At 39.3% G+C, this 24,101-nt stretch overlaps 1 protein-coding gene across 9 annotated transcripts in view; it reads left to right on the forward strand.

The window, feature by feature from the left end:
• Positions 1-24,101, forward strand: part of nhsl1a (NHS-like 1a) — a 59,631-nt gene that overhangs the window by 6,442 nt on the left and 29,088 nt on the right. For 2 of the 9 annotated variants that reach the window (XM_079632587.1, XM_079632588.1), the window contains exon 1: positions 10,944-11,091. The exons of 1 other annotated variant lie outside the window; for it this stretch is intronic. In XM_079632587.1, the coding sequence (XP_079488713.1) occupies positions 11,076-11,091 (16 nt within the window). In that variant the 5' untranslated portion in view covers positions 10,944-11,075. Of the gene's footprint in view, positions 1-10,943; positions 11,092-18,147; positions 18,810-24,101 lie in introns of those variants that run through there. 6 more of the 9 variants (XM_079632589.1, XM_079632583.1, XM_079632585.1 and 3 more) reach the window with 4 other exon arrangements.

A 24,101-nucleotide genomic window follows, 5' to 3' on the forward strand; every position in this document is an offset into this window, starting at 1 on the left:
ATAGTAATTCAGCACTTGCGGGTAGTTCGGTAGAATTAAATGTCCTCAATTCTTTATATCCGCGGGACTCGTGTGTGGTGCTGGTATCTATCTCTCATTAGAAATCGTGCCCTGCTTCATACCACAGTCATGTTAAAAAATATGAATGTTTTCACTCATCCATAAACATTATTAGATCCACCAGCATGAAGGCAAGTTTCAGGATTCCGCTTATCACTCCGTCATCAACCTACGCCTTTGTTATTGTAAGAGGTTAGCAACCCCTAGCCGTGAAAAAAAAAAAACATATTGTAGCTTTAATTCTGGGCTTATGATGGAATTGTGTTAGTAAACTTAACATTGCATCTAATATCACGCTTCTGTGTGTCATGGTTGGTGAAAACAAATGAAAACATGCTAAGAAACCATGAGCTGTATCACAATTTAGAGGCTGCATCCTTCGAAGGACTCTGACTTCAGAGGCTGCATCCTTCGAAGGCCACAAAGGTTAGAACGAGCATTGTTAAATAGGACGATCTTGCTTACTGTGGATTGTTCGTGTCACCTACAGTAGCAACTGAGCAGGTGCCATTGATGAGTGGCAGTAACCTTTGTACTGGACTTTTTATTTTAAGTTATATTAAACTGTCTGAAAACAAAACAGGGTTCACAAACTGTCAAAATATGTGTCTGTATATAATAAAGAGTATAAACTCTATATAATCACATCTTAGAAAGATATAAGTCAACGTTTACACATTTTTTTAAAAATCATTTGATATTTGAGTAAGTTAAAACCCAATACTTGGCAATTTCTCTAAAAAAAATCCTGTCGTCACTGGTGCGCAATGAATTCTGGGGTAGACAAGGCCGCGAAGGGTCCATCTGTTGTGAGCTTCATTTCTCAGGAAACAAAGGACGCATTTGGAGGCCACATTTGAATACGGTTCAATACAGTTAATTTAGGATACGATTGATCATGTTTAATTTCGTTCTAGATATATTACATGTAGTAATACTCTAGTGCTCCAAAAAAGAACAAGCATAGTTTAGCCAGCCACAGACTCCATTGCGTCTTCTCCAAATATATGGGCTATTTATACAAACAACAGCATCAGTTTTACGTCTGATTATGGGATGACTGATTGGCTTGTCCAGATAAACCCTTAGTTATAATCATATACAAATTGTCATTCATTTGTAATAGGCTATCTCTAATTTGTGAACTGTTGTGTTTTTCACCTGCACAGAATTTAGACTTTTCTTTATACGATTTACATGTGAAAGGGTATGGTTTCTATGCCACTGTTTCGCATTTTCTTTCTTGCTTAAAGAAGTTTGATTTTTAGTAACTGTAGGCTATTTATGAGCTGGACTAAAAGCATGCTTGCTGTGAAAGGCTCTAGTGAGTAGATCATGTCTGGTGAGATTTTAACTCGTCAATTTTCTCAAAAAATCTAATTTGATGGAACGAAAGGAGGTCTAATATAATTACAGTAATGGAAGGAGAATGGCATGCAGGTACTTCTTACGTAGGCCAAAGAACTATGGGAATGAGGAGTAATAATGTAAGAGATGGCAGAGTAGTAGTGGAATAATGTGGTCCAAGTTTGATTGCACTTACATGCCTCTGATGTAAAGGTATATTTGAGTATACATTTGGCAGACGCTTTTATCAAAAGCGACTTACATTGCATTTGAAGGTACACATTGTTACATTCTTATCAGTTCTAGTTCCTTCTCTCCCTGGGAATCAAACCCATGAGCTTGGCGTTGCAAGCGTCAATGCTCTACTGTTTGAGCTACAGGAAAGCTTGTCCATGTCAACATCTAATGATCCAGCAGACTTTCCTTTTTAAGCTGAAACTTTACTGTGCATTCAGCGTCATTAAACTGACTGGCCTGCCTCTGCCTCAACAATAAGTGTCTTGTGCTTGGTTGAAGCGGCCCTGAACTTACATCCAGCTTGGCATTGAGGGCAGCCTCTGTGATTGAAGAGCTTTTGTTATTGAGTTTATTTAGTCATGGCAGAGTTGGAGTAAAGTACTCTTACGGGTTCATGCCAACGTGAATCACAGAGGTCAGGGCCTGATGCTTTCATTTAGTTTAATTCTAGTTGTTTTGGCCTTTAGTCCCCATTTTCAATGCAGAAGCCTGTCTCTCCTGTTCCAGATAATTTGCCTTCTCATGGCCTCAGTCCAACTTTCTGCCGAGGCCGTTTTGCATGACTAGCTCAAGATAACATTGTAAGATGTAAAAGCTGGTTGTCAAGCTGGTTATGACAAAACAATAAATAAATAATAATCCCTCTAAAATCAGCCTGGGAAACCAGCAATCTTAGGCTAGTTTCTTTTCCCAGTAGAGCTTTTTTCATTGTTTAATTTATAAATTGCTCATTATGTTTTGGGAATTCATAAACTGGCTTTAGCCTAGACTGAATTCTAGTTATTGTTTTCCAAGTAATGGTATCTGTGAATTGTTCTTCTTCAGCACGTGGGTGTCTTTTGTGTAGATTCCCCTTCAGTTTGCCCTTCACTTCAGACTAATTAAAAGATCTCATGGGGATGTGGAGAAGTAGGTCAGTGTGGGATGCTTATTCGGGCTGAAAGAGAAATATGATTTTCCTCCTTAGCGGTAAAATCCAGCACATTCCTAAATCCCTCAGTCGTCCAGCAGATTCACACCTGGAAGTCTGAAACCGAAGAATCACCCCCCTGCCTCGGTGCAGTTTAACCGAGCTTGAGTTATTGTTTTCTGACAATACTCCCATAGCATAAACACACACAGGCATAGACTCTCCAGCTTTGTTACAAGGTGGTCTTATCAAATGTGCCTCCCACAGTAGCAAATATAACAGAGATGTTTTTATGAACATTCTTTTTCCTTGTTTATATACAGATAAGCTTCATTCCTCACAAGGAGCTGTAAAAATCTGAAGGCCAGTATACTGTATTTTTGAAGGGATCCTCCTCAAAGTTTGTCGGGAAATTTATTTCATGATATGCCTCATATGTTTTGGGTTTTGACTTGGTTGAGAATCTCCATTTTGTATGGCCCACCTGTATGCCTGTATATCCACCTCATGTTAATTACGATTTCTCACAACTTTATTTCTCTATTTCTTTAAAATATTACTGTAAAATTTCACTATGATATACTATGCTGTGGTCAAGCTTGCTAATGCAAATGGTGACCATATCTAAAGTTTGTGGTGACAGCTGTGATACTGGAATAACACAGATATGATCATTTAGATATCAGAGAGAGGATGAGTGAGATACAACAGTTACAGACTTCAGGATTTCCTCTGGTTTTGTGAATTTTTCCTCTCTGTGACGTCTCTCTGGCTGAGACTATAGAGTGAAAGGAACCTTATAACCACTGGAATGGCTGCTGCCTGCCAGTAGATGAAGAAAATTCATCTGTTTACAGCAAACAAAAATAAGTTTTATGGGCAAACAAACTCGTTAACAAACGAACGAAACGAATGCTCTGCTACTGGAGATGTTTTATTTGTATTGGTATCCGTGTCGTGAGATGTTTCAAAATTGATGGGGACAATATCAACCCTGGCAAAAAGTGGTGGGGACATGAACATCATCATCCACCCGCAAATTACGCTCATGAATGTAAGTTCAGATGAGTGAATGTGTTCCTCATAGCCTAACGTTAGCCTACCTCATACGTTAACATTTTGTGCTTTAGTTTTTGTTTATTGTCATATTTTATTTAGTCGTTTTTATTTCTGCTTTAAAATAGTAACCAATCAGTTGTATTTAGGTTTCGAATGTAATGTTTGTATTTTAACATTATTATTCTTTTTGTTGTTGCTTATGTAGTCTACAGCATCCTCCATATACATTCACTGTATTTGTTTTCATAGGCTTTATAACCTACACATTGTTGAGGACAGCATTGGGGCAGGATTTGCAATAACATTGTTTTTAAATAATGAATTAAAATAAATTTTTAATAATATTTTTTCATCTGATTAATCAAAGAATCGACAGATTAATCAATTAGCTAAATAATCGTTAGTTGCATGCAGCCCGCCAAAAAAATTGTTTTAAGTATGTTTAGATCTTTTTATTGGAAAACAAGATAAAAATACTGATTAATAAAATTATGTTTTTGCAGTGAAAATTACAATAAACACATTATAGTATAGTGTTAATGGATGCACTGTAAGGCAATACATATGTACATTCCATGGTATTGATGAATGAAGTAAAATAATTATTTATAAAAACTGTTGTGGCCCATTTCCAAAAAGAGTTTTTTTTTGTTTTTGTTTTACTAAAACAAACAGAATCAACCCAGAGAAACAAAACAAAGGTGGATGACAGGTAAGAGTAGGGGCTCGGGGATACATTTGTCAGTTGAGGTCATTAGTTATGGTTCAACAAGTCTCCTTAATGTGATTTTAATGGCTTATATTAGTTTGCCAAGGCCATACGACTGGACTTTATGGTTGAAATATGCGACTCCACTGCTGTTGCTGCTCCCTTTTTCCAATTTAATCCTAATTGAAAACATCTGATCCTGGGGTTGTTTAGTCCTGCTTTAGTGAGGAAAGTGCCTTTCAAAATACCGGCAACATTAATTTTTTGGAATGTGTATGTGTGGAAGGAGAGATTTGAATTCACTGGTTTATTTGGGTGGAGTCGACCAGCTCATAAGTAAAACCGCAGTTGTGGTCGGTCTGGAAGAGATTGCATTTCCATTTCATTTAAACTTTGCAGTCTGAGCACACACTCATTGTAGAGATTCCAATAGTTACTGAAAACCATGAGCTTTATTCAATGCTTATTTATGCACTGAAATAGAAATCCAAACTAACTTGATTTGCTTTTATATGTTTATACGGAAACCTTCTTGCCAAAACTATAACCTAAAAAAAAAAACTATTTAAAAGGAATGTTGTTATTGAAAAATACTTACAGTATATCTAAAATTGCATACTTAAAAGGCTGATAATTAAAGTCAAGGACGCTGATGTGTTTTGTAGCAGGGTTCCCTGTCTGTCCCTGAAGGAAATATGGGGCAAAATGGTACAAAAACACTGAGCAAGAGTGAAAATCTTGTGTAAACAGGAAGGTAGCTAAGCGTGTCGGATAAGCTTCTGTATCAGGTGTCTGTTACAGCTCTGGCTTGATAGTTTATGTTTCCCTCTCTTTATTTTATCATGCCTTATCTAATGTTTTTAAAGTCTTGAATATCATCCCTGAATATGAGGAAAGGCTGCCTGTTAGGGACCTAATGATGTCTTGAGTTAGTGCTTGAGTGACATTAACAAATGTATTGCCTAAAATTAAGTATTTGTTTAGGCAGATATTAAATTCAATAGTATGTTTGGGTCCACAGCACCCTCTTGTGGCTGAAATATGATGTCTGCTAAGTCTGCCTAGTCCTGATGTAAGGTAGATGATTAGCAGCTAGACATTGTGTACTTTTATGTTCTGTCATAAACAGAAAATATTATAATAGTGCCTAAATTAATTAGCTATATAATTGATTCAGGGTTTTTTTTCTCTGACTTTATCGTATATTCCTTCAGCAGCAAACAGAAACTTAATTATCATCCATCATCAATTATCCATTTCAGCATGCCAAGAGAACTTAACCAGAGTCACTGAATAGATGTAAATACAATTAATGTATTCATGTAAATTAATCTAAGGAATTTTAAAGCCATCATCAATGTATATGCATTACTGCTGAGTTGTGCAGTACAAAATCGTGGCATTTAAGACTTTGGAACTGTTTTGGCACAATCACAGAGTGTTTCAGATGTATTCCAGATTAATGCCATGTAAAGCAGTCTGGAACATTTGGATTGCTCTTGATGTCAAGGCTTTTGGGAAACATTTGACTATGGGCGAGCTGATTATGCCAACTGGCTCACATGTTCTCACCATATCAAACATTCATCTTTTTGGTGGCGCAGATATGGGTCAATAGGAACATATGACCAAAGAAACTTTCCACCAGCAATTTTTTTTAAAATTAATTTAGATGAATTCCTCTAATTTAACTAGTTGATTCAAATATGTAAAAAAAAATAGTAATTATATATATATCCCCCCACCAGAACATTATATATATATAGTTCAAACCCTCATAAAGCAAAGATTATTTTACAATTGATTCAACAGTTGCACATCATGTGCATATTGTCACGGTGAGGTGTCGTTTGATGAAGACAATGAGGCCAGTGTCTCCAATACACACGTTTTACTAATCCATTAGATAGGCAAATACAGGCAGAAGCCAGAAGGGTTACAAACACCAAACTCAACGAAACTATGACTCTGACTATGACTATCCATAGACGAGAACGGACAAGGACAAACTGAACTGAGGGAACTAAATACAGACACTGATGAACACTAATTACAGACACACAGGTGGAACAGATAATTAACTAGACACAGGTGACTTAACTGAACACAATGGAAAAACAAGTCCAATGAAGAAACAAACTAAACAGAACCACAACACTGACAGTCCTCCCCCCTCCCAGTAGGCGCGACCTCGCGCCGCAGACGGTAAGTATAGGGAGGGAGGGCGTCCTGGAGTCTACCAGGAGGGTGAACGGGAAAAGAGGACTCCAGGACGATACAGATGGTCAGGGCGGATCAGGCAGAGTAGGCGACCCTGGCAGAGAAGACCTTTCGGATGGCCATGGCGGAGCAGACGGAGGGAGGAGCCATGGAGGAGGCAGGGCTGAAGAAGGCTGGAGGGATGACGACTCCAGGGGGACAACTGACGGGGGCGGAGCAGGTGGGAGAGACCAGGGTAGAGCCAGAAAGCCGACGAGTCGCGGTGACGCAGAGGATCCAGCGGGACATGGCGACGCCACTGGCTCTGGTGACTGAGGCGTAGGCGGGGATACAGAAGGGCACGGTGGAGACAGAGGGAGTGAGGACCAAGGAGGAACTGAAGGGAGTGAGGAATCCGATGGAACCGGGGGGACGAAGGGACTAGGCGAAGCCAGAGGAGTGCAGTCCAGAGGCGAGGGAAGGATGACGAGGGACCAAGGTGGATCTGGGGGAACGAGGGAGCCTGACGGAACTGATGACCTGATGGACCACGGTGGAGCAGATGGAGGTAGGAGCCAAGGTGGAGCTGATGGACTGATGGGTTGAGGCGAAGTCGTGTTCGAGGAGGTGGGAGGCGGAGACCGGGGATCTACCGACCAGGCTATGGCTGTAGGCCGGCAGACCCACAGCGACTCCACCTCTCCGAAGGCGGCAGGAGGAGCTGAGGGGCTGACAGGCAGTGGTGGAAGGGTTGAGAGGTGGTGGGAGAGGGAGGCTGGGTGGGAATTCTGAGATGGACTCTGGTTCTGGGATGCGGACAGACTCTGGGCTGGACGGGACCAGCGGTGAAGGCTCTGGGCTGGACGGGACCAGCGGTGAAGGCTCTGGGCTGGACGGGACCAGCGGTGAAGGCTCTGGGCTGGACGGAACCAGCGGTGAAGGCTCTGGGCTGGACGGGACCAGCGGTGAAGGCTCTGGGCTGGACGGGACCAGCGGTGAAGGCTCTGGGCTGGACGGGACCAGCGGTGAAGGCTCTGGGCTGGATGGGACAAGCGGTGAAGGCTCTGGGCTGGACGGGACCAGTGGTGAAGGCTCTGGGCTTGACTCAAGGACTGAAGGACTGAAGGGAGCTCAGTGGGTATGCCGTTAACAGTCTCAGGCCTGGCGGGCATGACGTTTAGAGTCTCTGGTTCGGCGGGCATTACATGATACAGGCTTGGCAGGACTGACGTGAAGTGCAGGCTCGGCGGGACTGATGTGATTCGCTGGCTTGGCGGGCAAGACGTGATGCGCGGGCTCGGCGGACATGACGTGATACGCAGGCTCGGAAAAAAGGTAAATTAAGTCCTCCTTCTCATCCAGACTCTGGACGAGGACAGGAACAGGAGACACTGGACGGGCGGTCTTGGCGGAATGAGACTCAGGACGGGTGGTGACGGAGGCTGGTTACGGTAGTTCCGTAAAGTAAGTAGTCCAGATAACGAGTGACCATCCCCGGGATCGCTGATGCTGGAGCTTGCTGGTGCAGATGATCGTCCAACCCGTACCAAAACACAGTCTTTTGGACGTCATCTGCCCAGCTTACCCCATCCGAGAGCTCCAGGAACTCGGCGACATATTCCTCTAAGTGACGGCCGTCCTGGAAACAGGTCAGAAGTCCGTCAGTGGAATATACAGGGGTCATGAGTATGCCCATCTTGTCCCGTTGTTTTGGTCCATTCTTCTGTCACGGTGAGGTGTCGGTTGAAGAAGACAATGAGGCAAATGACTCCAATACACACGTTTTACTAATCACTTAGACAGGCAAATAAAGGCAGAAGGGTTACAAACACCAAACTCGACGAAACTATGACTCTGACTATGATGAGAATGGACAAGGACAAACTGAACTGAGGGAACTAAATACAGACACTGATGAACACTAATTACAGAAATGGAACAGATAATTAACTAAACACAGGTGACTTAACTACTGAACTGATAACGATGTAAAAACAAGTCCAATGAAGAAACAAACTAAACAGAACCACAACACTGACACATATAGCCAATAACACAAGTCCCCCCCCCCCCCCATTTTTTTTGGTTTGGAATAGTCAGTAATGACTCAAACTGCTAATTCATGTGCAGATTTAAGACTGTTACATTCGAATTCACAAATCTTTTTGACTGACTAATAAACTAAAACTAGTTCAAGAGACCTGACGAAAATGCATATGGGCTTACACTGTGTAATCTCTACTAGATCTTAAGTTATTGCTGCATTTTTTTTGTCACATTAGCGACCATTTTAGTCGCCGCTTGGATCTCTGAAATGCATGTTTTATTATGGCATTAGCTGATTTATGGATCACATAAATATTTATTTTCTCTGTAGTTTTGGGCCTCCTAAAAATGTCTTTATGCCTCAAGAGACTCTAGAACAAAGAGAGAGATTGATGTATATGTTTTATCGGAAAGTGATGCATTGCAAAGTACCATCAGTGCAGCTAATCGGTCACTAAACAAGTAACATTGAATGTCTTCTTTGCTTTTTAGCCTGTTCTGTGCTGTATTTTTTCAGAGTACTGTCACTCTGTACTCACCATAATTATGCTTATAATTATGATAAATTATCATGCATAATTCATTATGATAACAGACACACTATGTGTCAGGTCTAAGAGCTTTTCCCCTGTCACCTGTAAGACACTTTTAAGCAATTAATCTGCTTTATCTATTTATAGGGTGCGTGTGGACCACGCCAAAAGTGTTGCCTTTTGAAGATTAGACTGAAGGAGTGTGAGAATCGTGTGGTTTAGCCAGGAGATGGTCAGTTTAATATTACTTCAAATCGTCTTTTTAATTTTTTTATACGTTTATTTGCTCCACATGAAGAAAGAGCATGCAAAAATCCTGCTGGAGCAAAAGCAGCCGTGCTGGAGGAGCACATGAGTATGCACACACACACTCACACACACACACTTGCTCACGCCAACGCACCGACGTGTCACAGCTGGGGAGCAGAGGAAGTTCCTCACTTTCTGTCCAAAGTTTCTCTTCGGACTTCCTGAGACTGCACTTTACTTGTTTGGAGTCAAACTCATTTAGACAAAGAAAGAAGAATGTATATTTGGAGCTTAAAAAGGCATGTTGAAAACCAGCACTGCTTGTAGTGGAGCGTATGAAGGCAATTTCAACATCATATTTTGAAGCATGGATATTCCAGAAGGACCCGCCCTTGGTTTTTGCAAGCATGTTTATTATAAATCCTTCCATGTTAGAGTGATCTAAGCTGCTGTTTGCGTTTCGTTAAGGAAATGTGGGGCATTTGGAGACGTGCCTGACACTTCGGCTCAAGTCGGGCTTTTTGTTGGCGCTGATTCTGGGAGATGTGGGGAGAGAGGAGCTTTCTGAGGTACAGGGGGGAGTGGGCAGAGGGCAAAAGTCAGCCCGTACCTCGAACCCTCGGTGTCCTGGGTCTTTCTTCTCTGTCCGAGCAGCGTGGACACTTCTTCCCCTGCCACAGAGAGCAGGATGCTGAATATGATGAGTGGGTTTACGCACCTCTTCATCGCAGAGGTAAGAGGACACTCATCTTTCATTGTGTTTGTCTGTTTGTGTGATAGTTCCGTAATATAGCCTAATACAAGAGAACTCCAGCAGGATGCAAAACTAAACGTTCCCAGCTACGTGATTGCATTTGCCTTGTAGTGAGGGATTTCCTTGTGAGTAGTTCAAGATTAACAGTTTGATTGAATTAGTCAAGCCATCTGATTTAATCTCAGTCCACAGTCAACACCAGCTTTTTAGTTAAAAAGTGAAACTGAAATAGCATTGGGATAACGGTTAACTTTACTGCACTGCAATGACCTTCTAAGTTATTGTGCTTAAATTCGGTTTGATTCGATAAATGTTGCTTGAGGAAGATACATCTGTAGATATGAATCTGCTATTTGCACTCAGATGCTATAATCAGAATCACTAACTGCTGTCAAAATGCATCACACAAAGCATGTTTTGTGTTTTAGCTATTAGTCTAAGCATTAGCGGCAGATGACAGCATAGGACAATGACCTTTTATTTCTGTAGCAAACAATTGAGTCGAGGGGATTTAGCTATATTTAACTTTGTGTGTGTCAAAAGCCAGTGAATGCAGAATTGCTGACAGCTAAGTTAAAAACAATCAATGCTCTGCAGCGCTGCAGCTGAGGATGGAGAGAGAGAGAGAGAGAGAGAGAAAAGGAGGGGGTCTCCCTGACTGAGTCAGTCTCTCTCTCCCGCAATCTCTCCACCTCTCTGTCCTTTGTCCTGGAATAGTGTCAGTCCTGTGGAACGGCAGGAGTATGTTGGGATTGGATAACACTTTCCCAGGGCGCATGAGCTGGCTGGTTGCCACCGTGTGTGTCTGCATACGTGGGTGAAACCGAGGGAGGGGGTTACAGATAGTGTCTATGAACCTGTGTGAGTGTTTGTGCTCTGGAGGGACGGGGGGCTGTGTGAGGACAGTGCGCTCCAAAACTCTTGACACACTTCCCAGAAAATACCAACACACAGTGGGAGAGGCAGGAGACCATGTTCTGTCTGAGAGGTAAGTGGCAGACCTTCAAAACTGGAGGAAAGAAAGACAAAGAACTGCTAGGAGGCACAAGTTATTGCAGTTTTAGAGTATAACAGTTCCCTGATGGAAGACAAAGGGGGGGAGGAGGGGGGGTATTGAGCTCAGCTGTTAGTTAAACGTCCTGCACGGTTTCAAAGCGCTCCTCTCTCCTCCGGTTCCTTTGTTTCCTTGGAAGTCCGGCTCGCAGGCTGCCGGGGGAAAGAGTGAATCTGTCAGAAAAGTTACAGTGACCATGCCAGAGTTTTGAGGTGATGAGAGAGGTTGTTTTGAGGAGGAAACTTTAATCTGATCTGTCTTTCATGTGAGCTCTACTGAGCATTGAGTGTATGGCATATTTTTCTTTATAAATGCAAGTTTGAGCTGCAAGTGTTGCAGCTTTGTCATTCTTTGTGGTTTTGGCTCTGGTAGTTTGTGATCTTCATTTGATCTTTAAATAATGTATTCAATGCTTGGTGTTTGGCTGAAAGGAATTGCTCAGTTATAAATGGAAATTAGTCATCATTTGCTCACCCTCGTTGTTCCAAACCCGTATGACTTTGATCAGCGGAACACTGTTTAAGAAATGTGCTGGTCTCTCTTTTCCGTGTGGTTACTTTTAAAGTTATTTTATTATGCTTTTTATCAGTTTGGAGCTTGATAGCTCCAGGTCTCCTCTACATTTATTATGTGGAAAATAGTGGAAATGACATTCTTCAAAAATTAATCTTTTCTATTAATCTGAAGAAGGAAAGTTATAGAGGTTTGGGACAACATGAGTAAATGATGACAGACTTTTTACTTTTGGGTGAAATATTTATTTAAGAGTTTCTTTTTTTGTTGAATTATCATTCTTGAATTGAGTAGCTTTTTGTTTTGTTTTGTTTTGTGATGTGTGTGTTTGTTTTGGACGGATGATCAGGTGGCTTGTGTTCTTGTTCACCCTCTTTCTTTTTTTACTTGTCTGTTGTTTTGTGACTTTTTGTTATCCAGTGTATTCTTCATATCAAGCATAAATAATCTGCCCAGCATGGTGACCTGATTTTCTTTGCCAGTGGTCTCCTCTTTCATTCACCAGTGACCTGAAGGTCATGTTTTGAATGGTCACATCGGCATTTTGGCTTTATGTCATGGCTGATTAGTGCCAGTGATTTTCAAAGTGACCTTTTTTCAGGTAGTATTTTGATAGGATCAAATGAAAATAGCCTAAAATTAGACATTCATTTAACAATTCTCAAGCTATGCTGAGAAGGCTTGTTGTCTCAAGTGTTGTAGGCTATCTCACCATCTGTAAGGTTTTAAGCCAAACATTCAGTTAAACAATTATTTTATTTTATTTTAATTTTTTAAACAGTGATTTGGTATCTTGGGTTCAAACTACAGTACTTAAATTAATTTTGTTTAATTAACCGACTTAAATTAAATTCTATCCCAAAACTATGTTTTAAGTGAAGGCATTTTTTTCATGCTCTCACATTTCACATATTTTCATTTTATTTTTATGGAAACATTAGATATTATATTGCTTGTAATCTTTTTGCTTTTCCACTGAATTTTGTTTTTCATAATTGTTTTATGGTTTAAATTTAGCTGAAAATCCAATAATAATGGCAGGTTTGTCACGACCCCTATACTGCTATTGGGGCATGTTGTCACGAAACTCAATGTGTGTTACTTAACTTTATTTTTTAAATTGTGGACTTGAGTAAAAAGGTGTGACAACTAGCCTCAATCTCCCTACTAAACTTCATTACCTTACTTTTAATAATTTATGTTGGCTTATTTGGTTCAATGATGTGTTTTCTTTCAGTATTCTCTTCAACTGATGGATTGAAATAGATATGTAATTGATAATATCCACTAAACTGGCCTAAAGCATACTTCATTGTTCAGAGTTGTTTACAAAAATCTGTGGTTTGCAGCAGCAGCATGAACTTGGATGCATTCAGCCTGTAGCTGAGGGCTTATTTTGCAGGTTGAGACAGGCTTCTGCTTTAAAGTCAAGCTCCAAAACAAGTGTATTCATATCACACCAGCAGCGCTCCTTCTCTTTCCATAAAAACCCTGGTGGATTTTCCTTTTTAAGCTAATTGTATACCAACACACTGCACACTTGCATCCAAGTACGTCTGCTCTCGTAAAGTAAAGCTGCTTTATGGACTGACTACTGTTGTCAGAGGTGTAATCGCCGGGTGCAAATGCATGCGGTGACCCACAACCCACAGGCTTCTTTAAAAGGGTCACATGATGGAGAAACGGTTTCGCAGCTCCCTAATGAACCTAAAGAGCATTCTGTTAGTCAGCTGCTCCTCAGGTCTTGAATAAAATCAACGTCCTTCTGTAACTTAAATGAGAAGTGGAGACGACTCGTGGGAGGCAGGGATGGGTATTTTGTGGAGTGTAATTTACTTTAAGAGCCTGAAAGCGCTCTTCTGTGTACGATTTTTTTAAATAAATGAAGCTTCCTTGACCTAGATAAATGTACCCGCCTCCCTCTCTCTCCATTTTACTCTTTTCCAGAAGAGCCAAAGCAGCTGATTGGATGTAATCCAATTATTGTCTCGTTCATTTTGCGATCCAACCCAAAGGACCAATCATCCCATCCTATCTGTTCAAGTAGGAGGATTTCACGTTGTTCCTGCTTGCTTTGGATTGAAGATGCAGAAGTCTTATGAGCATCTCAGCTGTCAGGATGATGATTTTTCCAAATCTCAAAGTCATTATCCAGGCTTAATTGTTAAAACACCTGGATTTGAGTCTCATGCGAGCATGAACGTCTCATTATACACTTTTTCCCGTTTCACACAAGGCATTCACAGTTCCTGTGACAGTTATGAATCGTGAACATCAGCCAGGGTTGGCTTTGAGCCTGAAGAATGATGGCCATTCCACATATGTCAGCCCCTCATGAGGGTGTCAATCACTAGGCGTGTACGGAGCAGACCCTCCCTTTCACATTAGTGGAATTCTGAGTCTGATCCCTGTAACATCGTGTTTGGCCTGCACATATTTTGAGGGTGAAGATAAGCAAACAAAGGCCATTCTTCATTTCATAAACGCCATAGCGGACGATTCTAAGATGGAACCGTTCAAGGGAGTTAATGATTTTAATGTTGAATCAAAGTCTCAGGATGTTTTGGCATTCTTTAAGATTCCGTGGAAAGAATGAGGGACATTCAAAACATTAAGAGATTGACAGATGGGAGTATTTAGAAATGTAGTCCAAAAGCACCCCTTAAAGCTGAAAATGAGTTCCTCCTCTGATGCTTCTTTGTAGGAGTGTGTGATACACAGCATCTGCACTCCACAGATGTCTTTTGAAATCAAGTTATTTATTGGTTGGAAGAATGCTGCGCTCTACTGTGTTGTAGTTACGACAGTCATTGAATGTTCACATTAAATATTTCACAATCCTCAAATTTACTAACAATAATGCACTGTATGTACTGTATGCATGTTGCAGTCTAGCTGGGAACACTGGTGGTCTGAATACTGGAATTGAGAGAATGCCATTAACAGTTCTAAGTTGGTATTCCAATAACTATAGAGGGAATTTTTGCACATGGATGTATAGCTGGCTGTATATAAACAACTGGTATCTGAAATATGTGCATATGTGTGCGTTCTCCTTTTGGTTTTAATGACATAAGCATATAAGCTGACATAAAACCCGATTTGAGATTAGGGATGTACCAATCTTTAAATTCTGGCCAATGAGATAAGCTTATAATCATTTTCATGTCATGGTCGATATTGAATTTTTAGTTTTTTTTCTTCTAAATAAATAAATAAATAAAACATGAAAAACTAAAACCCAATCATTTTAAATGCTACATGAATTTACAATAGTTAAAAAAAAAAACTAATTTTGAGATCATGTCCCAGTGCTGTCCCAGATGAAAGATGACCAATTGTGGCGATTTCTGTGGTCATGTCAAAACTTTAGCAGGATCATCTCACAGTGTGGTACTGTATATCGCAGGTGCTGTGCATATGCTTTTATTCACTTGTAGTATACAGGATATTAAATGATGGGTAACTTCCCACACAACAGCTCTGTCTGATTAAAGTCACATCCACTGAGTCATGACAAAGGACAGAAATTATCCAAATGGACACAACAATGAAGCCGTGCATACTGAGTTGTGCATACTGTCTGCTCCAGCAGGTGCCTTTGGCCGAATTACAAGGGCTCCATAGCAACCATTGTTGAAACCCTCCAACCTTGTGGTTTTTGCACCCAAACAAGTAGGGGTTCGGGCAGTGCAGACTTGCAGCTAGTGGGGGCGCACAATCTCTATTCAGAGCCACTGGTTTGTGTGATTCCTTGGAGGAACTAATTTCAGGGGCCATTTACACATCATTTTCAACTAGAAACGGAAAACTTTTTATGCGTTTTGGCCGTTCATTTTAGGGGCCTGAAAACGCAAACTTTTGGAAAAGGGTTTCAAAGTGCAAGTGTTTGAAAACAATACCATTATACCGTTATCGTCTCTGTGTAAACTACAAAAACTATGGCGTCATGTATTACGTGTTCAGTCTATAGGCGTGGATTGTTTCTTTACAAAAATGACTTTGCCAACTACTGGCCTGACCTGCATAATGCAGCATCCGGGTGAACGGGGCTCGTTTTGACAATGTTGTCATCTGCACGTGAAAAACGCAAAGGAAAAACTTATTTTTTTCAAATACACATGAAGTTTATTTACATATATATTTTAAGGCAACGGGTTTCCTCATGCACTTTTTTTTAAGTTAAAGGTGCGTTGTGTAATATTTAGGAGGATCTGTTGACAGACATGGAATATAATAATTATAACAATGTTTTCAATGGTGTATAAAGACCTTATATAATGAACCGTTATGTTTTTATTACCTTAGAATGAGCCATTTCTATCTACATACACCACGAGTCCCCTTACATTGAAATTGTTTCTACGGTGGCCCTAAATAGACAAACTACTATAGAGTGTGTTTCGTGCTTAACTGCATAACTGTTCATTCAATTAAGTGGATCCAGATGCTTTGCAGACCAGTGAGCAATGACCACACAAACACATACTTTACTTCTTGCGACAAGCAATGTTTCTGGGAAAGATACTTAGAAAAATGTCCACGTCACAGCGTAAGCTTCATTGAAATGTGCTTGTTACTCATTTAGGTTAACACAGAGCCCAGGACGGACATTCATCCAACATTTGCTGCCAGGCATGTTAAACGATAAGCCTACATTTATGTGGATGTGATAGTGTTTCTGTGAAAAGCTCTCTTTGGGCCAGCGTGGTGGTTGTATGTAAGTTTAAGCTCTTGGCATGACAGATTCTGGTTGCTGGAATTCTCATCTGGTCCAGTTCTTGCCTTTGGCGGTCATCCAAAGAATTGAGCTCAAGGGTTTGGATTAGCCTAGACCACGGATAGAGTTTAATCAGATCTCATCGAGATAATATGCATGATTATATTATATACAGCTTGTCCATTCAAAGTGCTGAAATACAATATAGGAGTGTTTTGTTGATCTATTTGGGTGACGGATCATTTTCCAGCCCCAGATTCTTCACCAATCCTGGGGCTCAACAAATTATCTGGCCTTAGACAGTTGCAGTTGCTAGAGATAACCAAGTACAATACCCTTTCTGTCTGACTATCTGTTGGTCATACTGTATTTCACTCCCTCTCTAATTCTCATGTTTTCTACTCAAACAGCTGTGCAAGTGACTCCAGATGGTTTTAAGATAGGAAATAGTGGTGCTGATCATTTATTAGCTATTTTAATTATGTTAAGCTATTTATTTATTCATCTGAAACTTTGATTTCTTACATTTTTATATGCTGCAAATTAAAGTTGTTTTGAAATACAACTTACCCCTTATTAATTTAAAGGTACAGTACACTATGTAACTTATCTAACACGATGTAAACTATGGCCCTTTAGCTGTTAAAAAAACATTTTTGCAGAACAACCTTGTTTTGGTTGTGCTTTGGCTGTGCCATGACTGCACATGAATATTATCCTTCACAATAGTTGATGCTTTACAATGAACTCTGTTAGAGAGATACATATGGCTATTTATCTGTTCAATAAAATACCTTACTCCCCAGTTGCTCCCCAGTCGGTTTTACGCATTTCAAATCCCCCAGTTCTCACCATCTCTGAAAAGCCATACCAATGATGATCTTCATTTTATTTTCGAACTCTGTGACTGCCATATACTATTTTTTCCAGAAGACTTTCCTTTGTTTTGTGTTTTTCAAAACAGGTGATTCCCCAGAGGTTTAAGATTTAATGTGCTCCATGTCAATCTTTTTCACTCGTTGTGACAATGAACCAATATTTTCTCTATCTATGGATATGACGAGTAACGCATGTAAGCTGCTTCTAAAATATAAACACTTAGGCTTATCATTGTGAATCAGGGTATGACAAAAACACGTTTGGAAGAAGAATTAATGATACTCATTAATTAAATTTAGTCAATTCTGAACAAAACATAGTGAAGCTATAATACATGACAACGTACAAAGGTTGGGGTGGCTTGTAACACAACATTGCAATTATTTTTTTCTGGTAATGAGATTTTTTTTTTTTTTTTTTAAACTGTTTTTAAAATATTATTTTAAATTAAATAAAGAATTATATTAATACTTTTGTTTATGCCAACCCCCATTAACCTCTTCCCTCGACTCAATTTTAAACATTTTATTTCAAAAAGGTAAAAAAAAGTAAAATTGTATTCTAAAACCGCAAACAGGTTAGTATAATTATCAAGAATATAACATAGCATATGTGCTTTGTAGTTAGAGTTGAAGTCAATTGGAAATGTGGTGTTTACAACTCAACTAATTTCTAACCGTTATTGGCGGAAGTGAAAGACTGCAAGTTTTGAATGCTTATATCTTATAAATGTGAAATTTGTCATTGTTTTTGAGCACACTATTACAGATAACATTAAGGCTAACAATCATAATAAAAGCCAAAAAACTTCCATTTTGATTTCATGGGGACTTTCATGAATGTATTGCGTTGTACCACCTTCTCCCAGGTGACCATATGTAGTGCAAAGCCTGCCTTCAGCAGTACTTGATGTGAAGGGATAATCCTGGTTTACAGATTAGACAAGGCAAGCTAACTTGAGTAGTGAAGTATTCCCTCAGTCTAATGCTTTAGGTAGTTTGTGAGAGGACAACAAAATACTAGACGTGTTTTCTCCGATTCTTGTGACGAACCTTTGATCCTTTTGTTTATGGAGAGCTCAGATATACTCTTACAGATATTTTCCAACTTTGGCATGATTAGTGACTTTTGTGGAGACTTAATTTTTGTAGAGGTTTCTCCGGACACCTAGTTGTCTGAAAAGGATGGATGTGGGAACCTGTGGTTGAATGTCCCAAACTGGACTTAAGTTGCGATACTTTTGTCAAGCACAGGATGATTGCATACGTAGACTGTCTCTCCACCGAACCAGCTGGGAAATGCTGGAATAGGACCTACTATGAGGACGAAGATGAACTTCTTCCTCTATATACTCGCAAACTGAACCTCCAGCCCAAGACGGAGGGCAGCCTTCGCCGCAGACTCCTCACCTCCAAAATTCACCAGCAGCAGGACGCCATATGGGCGCCCAAACCGTGGGCACGACCACCGGCTCGAAAGAGTGCCACACTGCAGGGCCAGCCCAACTACAACTTCAGCCCGCCGCGCAACGACTTGAGAGGTAGCACTTAAAATCTAGTTTGCTTTTGTTCATCAGAGGAGCTTTTGTGTTGCAGCTTAAATGCAAAAGCTGGTGCTCAATGATTAATTCTCTCACTTTATAATTTCTGTTGTCATAACATGGCTGGTGGTATTAACAGGTGTTAAAACTTAAGAGCTAGACCTTTGAAACTCTGATGGGTTTTGACAGGTTTTTGGTGGTGAATAGTTGAAGCGCAGGGATTAAAGTATAGTTTAATGTGTTGGCCAGTTTGAAGGTTGGTATGAGGCAGGCCATGACAAGACTAGTGCTGGGATACACAATAGCAGCAAGTGTTACTGAACTAAAGAGAGATTTATAGATAATCTGCTGAAGAGAACACAGGAATGTTCAAAGAGAAGTTTTTCAATTTAAGTTGTTTTGAGTTTAAAAGGACATTTTCCTCTAAACTGCAAATTGGTCATCATTTACTCACCCTCATGTCATTACAAACCTTTATGCCTTCTTTCTTTGGAGGAATACAAGAGGAAAGATGTTAAATAATATACTGACACTTGTTTTCCATATGACTGCAATGTCAAAAGCACCAGAAAAGTCAAACTATCTGACTCAAAAGAATGATTCTTTCACGAATCAGTGACATTTTAGTGGTATTTCTATACTATTATAGTATTTTTTATTTTGAATTCGATTTTTTGACTATATTTTCAATATAAATTTCGATATTTATTAAGTTTTAGTCATTTTGATATGTCCTTTTGTACGTTTTATTAGTTTCGTTGTTGTTGTTTAGTAGTAATTTTAGTGCCTCAGCTTTAACTTGCCATGCCAACAATTCCAGTTTTTTTAAGTTTTTCATCAAATATTTAAATGTTATTTCAGAATTCAGCATTTTAATGAACAAAATTCAATTTTAATAGTTTTAGTTAACAATAATAACACTGAATCAGGCATCTCATGAACAACATAATCGTTTGTCTGTTTTTCACACAAAGTTTTCGTTTAACTTGGAACATATAGTTCACAAGTCATATATACCACTTTTATGATGCTTTTGTGTCCTTTTGAAGATTGAAAGCTCCTGTCATTATTCATTGTAATTGCATTAAAATAAATTTTGAAGTTTTGACATGAGCGAGTAAACGATGACAGAATTTTCAGATGAACAATTTACTTAAAATTTGTGATTCTTTGATACATTTGCAATCTGCATTTACCCTGTTCAGAAATACCTCTTACTGTAATTACAAACTAAATACACACTAGCCTACTTCTGCAGCCATAACATGTTGTCTGATTACCCAGAAGCTAGTTTTATCAGTGGGCCAATTCGCTCAGATTAAACCCAGTTACTTAAAAGATGTATCCAGAACTAAATTATTGCATGTAATATTAATCCAAAGGCTTGTTTAGAGCAGAGTTTTGGTTTGGGCCTTACATTGGGAGAAGAGTGTGTAATGTGGGCTAAGCCTCAGGTTCTTGGCAGACAACATAGCTGATTTCTTTGGACTGTGTTAAAATATCATCCAATCCACCAGGCAAGCTGCTCCTTACATCAGATGTGGAGACAGATGTCTCTGAAAAACCATGTGACCTACAGTCCACTCCAATCAAAATTAAGTTCTTGATGCTCTTTGAATAATTCTCAAATCATGCTGGAGACCATGATCAGGTATTAACAAAGTTTAGTTCACAAAGTTCAGGCGCTACTGTTATTTAAGCAAAAATATGATTGCAAATACTGACTATACAGTATTTATTATCAAATCAAATGTCCTATTAAAATGATGGTTTGTACTTGTGTTGAGGCATCTTGTTTTAAAATGCTTTGTTGGATTCAGCTTCTCTTCAGACACGTACTAGCACGCACTTATTTAGCGAGGTGGCCTACAGTCCATACGGTGTGGTAAACTCTTCTAATGCGGTCTAATTAAGGTAATTACTTTCAAATAGGCTTTGTGCTACACACAGCTGCTCAGGGAAGCACGTACATGACTCGCACACACAATCGCGCACACCTCTTTCTCCATTACTGTCAATACAACAGTGAACTTTACTTCCTAGTGTTATGTTTTTGTCATCATTGTGTCCCCAAGAGCCCCTCCCTTCCCTCCTCTCCATTGTTAGTCCATTAAAGGCTGAGAGATACAATGTAGTGCCACAAGATGGCACCATTCTTTTACATCGCAGATTCTTCTACAATTCAGTTTCCTTATTTATTTTCAATTTGAATGTTAATAAAAAAAATTCTGAAGTAATCAGAAAGAATTAGGACCTCAGTTCACCCAAAAATTAAAATTATTTCTCCCTCGCCTTCATGTTGTGACAAACATGTATGACTTTCATTTTTCTGTGGAACACCAATTTCTGCAGATTGCTGTCTTCCATTCAATGAAAGTGAATGGACACTTTAAAAATTAATTAACTTACACTACCGTCCAAAAGTTGGTGGTCAGTAAAATTTGACAAAAAAATTAAAATAAAATCAGCAGTCATTATTCCAGTCTTCAGTATCACATCACCCTATGATGATTGCATAGTGTGTGTGTGTGTGTGTGCGTGTGTGTGTGTGTGTGTGTGTGTGTGGGTTTGCTTGCTTTTATTTTACATCATAAAGATATAAATGTGAACAGTCACTCTGATTGGCTGTAGCTTATGGCAGTCTCTGATTGGCTGCTCTGTCTATACCATTGATACAAACCAGTGATGATTAGTCGAAGTTAGTTTGCATTTAGAAGTATGTCACTGAGCAATTTATCAGGAATGTATCATTTCTATAAAATGACGTCAAATGCAAAATATCAAAGATCAAACCGTTGATAAGTCTGTGATGTTTGAGAATAAGTTCAAGTTGTCTCTCATGCATGCAGTGTCCACAAATGTTGATTTGACTTGCCAATATGACTCATAAAAAATGGCCATTGCAAAACTGTGATGGACATATTTATGTAGAATAAAATACAGCTATTCATAAAAAATTACAAAATTAACACGATCCACCATATTTAGTACTCAATGAGATGAGTATAGCAGATAATGGTTTCTTTATGCCAGGTAGTAAAAATACCATCCCAAATCCCAATATGGCCTCAGTAGTCTCTGCTGATGTGCTATAGGGGATCATCTTTCTCATTGTGCTGGAGCTGGCCCAGTTTTCTGACACAGATATTGGCACACTTTGTAGCCGATGCTGGGGCAGTCATGTTACAGATCAATATGCCACATATGTCTGAGCAGACAGAGTGAGCAGAGTGGCTAACTGCTGTATTATTTATCAGGCCAGTGTCTGGGTCTGACTTCTGTAATATTTTAATGTTCCTCACTTAGAAATCTGAATGTCTGTTCTTCTTCGCTGTTCTCTAAAGGAGGGAAATACTGTATTGTTCACCACAATAATTTGGGTGATCCATAGAAAGAAAGATCATTGTCAGTCTAAACACATGTAGGCCTATATTCATGTTTGTATATATCCATGTTGTTAATAATATGTTTAAAATACGTGTGTGTGTGTGTGTGTGTGTGTGTGTGTATTAGTGCTGTCAAATCGATTAATTCATATAATCGATTTGACTATATTAGCAGTAGTTGTATTTTGCTCAACATGCTTTAATCACCTTTTTGAGTGATGACATTACTCAAAATTATGTATATATTAATATGAAGATTAATATGACTTAAAATCACCCTTTTGCTTCCATGCATTTCCTTTACACTGATTAGGGGGTTCATATAACAAAATAAATCATATAGTATATAAAAATCACCCAAAATACCCTAGACATCAAATGAGAACACAAAAATCATGTTGTTTTTTTATAGCTTTTGTAATAGCAATGTAAAAATCAAGTTAAAAATAAAATCTGATCAGATGCAGTATAAAGTGCATCCTTAATAAGGCAACTTAATGTTTTTGTATTGTGAAAGAATGATTGGTCCGTCTTGCTTGAATACAGGTGATGGTGTTTTATGAGCATGTTGTGTGTAGTTAGGCTTTTATTGGGGCTGGTTTGCTTTGTGCTGAGCTAAGAGTTTCTTTACGTTCTGAGCCAGTGTGCTGATCACACTTACAGCTAGAGGTGAACCTGTGGCTCTGCAGTGAGGTGACGCTGACCTTCTTGCTATCAAATGATCACAGAAGCCATCTTTGCTTAGTTCAGTAGATGACACATCTTTACATTGTCTTTAATCAGCACAGGACATTTTTTAAGCTTGACCTGCAAGTCAGTTCATGTATTGCTTTCCATAGAAACATAAAGAGAAGCATTTACAAATCAAGTGCCCTTGTAAAATCAGCAGCTCCTCTTCACATGCCCCACTCAAATTGTGTGTGTGTCTTGTTGGTTTAGAATCGAGACTAGATGTAGTGCTCTTGTAAGCCCTTGATGGATTGTATCACCAAATTCACACACAGCTACCCAAGCAACCAAAACCAGGTCATGTAAGAGTCAGGCACAGGCTTTTATGTGTGTAATAACCAGAGAAAGACTTGCAGTCAGACTCGGCTTCTCTTGCATATCTGTTTATTTTGTTTACTCTGTTTTACCATACAATCTTTTTATTGTTTTGATTTTGTTGCCATGTTGTAATTATCATGAATGTTAGTTAATGATATTATTGTGTATTTAGATTATCATAAATAGTCACTCACCGATAAATAAAGCAATATGTTAAGAGAGGTTGTGTTACATTGCCTCAAGTAGCTTATTGTTTTCAAAATGGTGGCAAGAGCATTATGATAAATGGAATGTATTAACGATGATAATCACTATAATCAGTTCTTCCACCAAGTAATGTTGTCCATTAGCCTAACTGCTTGATGTGTATGAAGCAATGTTTGGCCATGCAAATATATCAGATATTTTGTAGTTTAGAGGCAAAACTACATTTAAATAACGTTTTTTTTTAGAAGAAGAAAAGCACTTACAAAATAAACTCCATTAGCACAATACTAGTGCTTGCCAGGGCTCTTTATATGCAGCTGCTAAGGTGTTCTCAGTGGTTTTCAGATCGTTGCTACGCAGTTACTAGGGTGCACTGGGGGATTGCATGAGCATTGATAGGGTGTTCAGCTAAGTGGTTTCTTACTTGCTCAAGTTACAAGGGCCCGCCTACAAGTTTGTATATTTTTGTCCCTATGCTACAAACACTTTTCTTACTTAGTTTTTTTGGTTTATTTTCTCTTTTGTAATGTCTCTCAGCTATCTCTTTTTCTACAGTCTTTCTTCAAATCTCCCTTCAAATCTACGGCTTAGTGCAAGTCTATGATTTTTCTTTTTTTCGCCCACTAGATGAAAAACGTAGAAACGTAACATC

Source organism: Phoxinus phoxinus (genome assembly GCF_949152265.1).
Source record: "Phoxinus phoxinus genome assembly, chromosome: 13".
In the NCBI taxonomy this organism is placed as follows: Eukaryota; Metazoa; Chordata; class Actinopteri; order Cypriniformes; family Leuciscidae; genus Phoxinus; species Phoxinus phoxinus.